General features: G+C 66.0%; 1 protein-coding gene across 1 annotated transcript in view; it reads left to right on the top strand.

Moving 5' to 3' along the window:
- Positions 1-1393, top strand: part of NPHP4 (nephronophthisis 4) — a 98379-nt gene that overhangs the window by 58757 nt on the left and 38229 nt on the right. Inside the window, 2 exon segments of the mRNA XM_014546192.1 lie at positions 654-779; positions 1290-1383. Coding sequence (XP_014401678.1) covers positions 654-779; positions 1290-1383 — 220 coding nt within the window.

The following is a 1393-nucleotide window of genomic DNA, read 5'->3' as shown; positions in this document are numbered from 1 at the left end:
TCAGCACGAGCCCGAGCCCGAGCCCCCAGGACGCTGGCACCTGCCCCTGTGCTGTCGGCCCGGGTCCTGACCTGCACGGTTTCCTTGGTCTCTGCGTGTCTCTCAGGCTTAGACTAGGCCGTGCTCATCGCAGTAGGTGTGGGGACCAGAGCTGGCCTGGCCTGCCTGCAGGGGACCCCTCGCCGCAGGAGTGGGTGGAGAAAGCTGCGGGAGAGCCCGCCTCCCTCCGTGTGGCTGAGTCCACTGTGCCCGCAGTGACTGCAGGTGGCATATGCCACCTGCTGGGCAGTTGGGCAGTGGGTTCTCGGGACGGGGCACAGAGCTTGCCAAGGCCTGTGGGGCCACACCCCCTGGTGCAGAAGAAATGGTGCGGAGCCAGGAGCCTGGGCCACCTCTGAGCTGGTGGCAGGGAGAGAGGGCTTGGGGCTGGGGGGGGCGTGCCACCCTGAGCTCCCTCTGGGTCACGTGGCTGTGGACAGCAGGGAGGGGCGAGGTGACCAGGGCAGTGCCGATGCTGGGGCCCTGGAGCAGGCTGCTGTCTCCTCCATGCTCGGCCAGAGGGGAGGGTGGCTGGTGGACAGCGGGCCTCCTCGTGGGCACGTGCCCTCAGGCGCTTACTTGTGGGATGTCTCACGGAGGCGCTTTCCGTCTAGGTCACCTGTGTGAGCAGACAGGGAGAGAGGTCAGCGCGCTGCCACCTTCCCGGTTGCGGGTCATCTCGAATGAGGGAGCCGGCCGCTTCGACGGAGGCAGCCTCCTCATGCGCGGGGCCCCGAGACGTGAGTGGGTGGGTGGGTGGTGCGTGGGTGTGATTGGCGGGTGGGGTGGAGCACACCGAGGCAGAGAAGGCTGCACGCGTGCAGGTGTGTGAGCGTGTCGTGTGCACGCCCCTCTGGACCTGGGCGCAGAGTGGTGGCTGCCAGTGCCCCTGAGTGCCCGCCTCCTGGGCCTGCGGCCACTCGGTTCACCACGTTGGGCAGGCCCAGCGCTCTAGCCCGGGCTGGCAGCCTGGTATCGAGTAGAGAAGCTTAACCCTATGAGCGGCCTATTTAACCCTAGAAGCTTAACCCTACAGAGGGCGGCTGCTCCTCTGCGGGGAACAGGAAGTGAAGGAGAGTCAGGAGGAACGTGGACTGAGGTCAGAACTCCTCTGACTTGTGAACTGGGGAGGGTGTGAGGGGACCAGCTCTGCAGTCACAGGAAAGAGCGACCCTGAGCTCCCGCTGGGTCACGTGGCTGCATCTGCTCCAAAAGTGAACTTTGACCTCTGGCTCCTCTGAACCTTCTAGGGGTGAAAAACGTGGTCCAGGCACAGAAGCTGGCAGATGTGGACAGCGAGCTGGCGGCCATGCTGTTCACGCCCCTGCCTCCGGGGAGCAGGGGGCCCCGGGGC

The sequence above is a fragment of the Myotis brandtii genome, unplaced genomic scaffold (assembly GCF_000412655.1).
Source record: "Myotis brandtii unplaced genomic scaffold, ASM41265v1 scaffold434, whole genome shotgun sequence".
NCBI classification, from domain to species: domain Eukaryota; kingdom Metazoa; phylum Chordata; class Mammalia; order Chiroptera; family Vespertilionidae; genus Myotis; species Myotis brandtii.
Note: the sequence above shows the minus strand (reverse complement) of the source record. Positions and strands in the feature narration are given on the sequence as shown.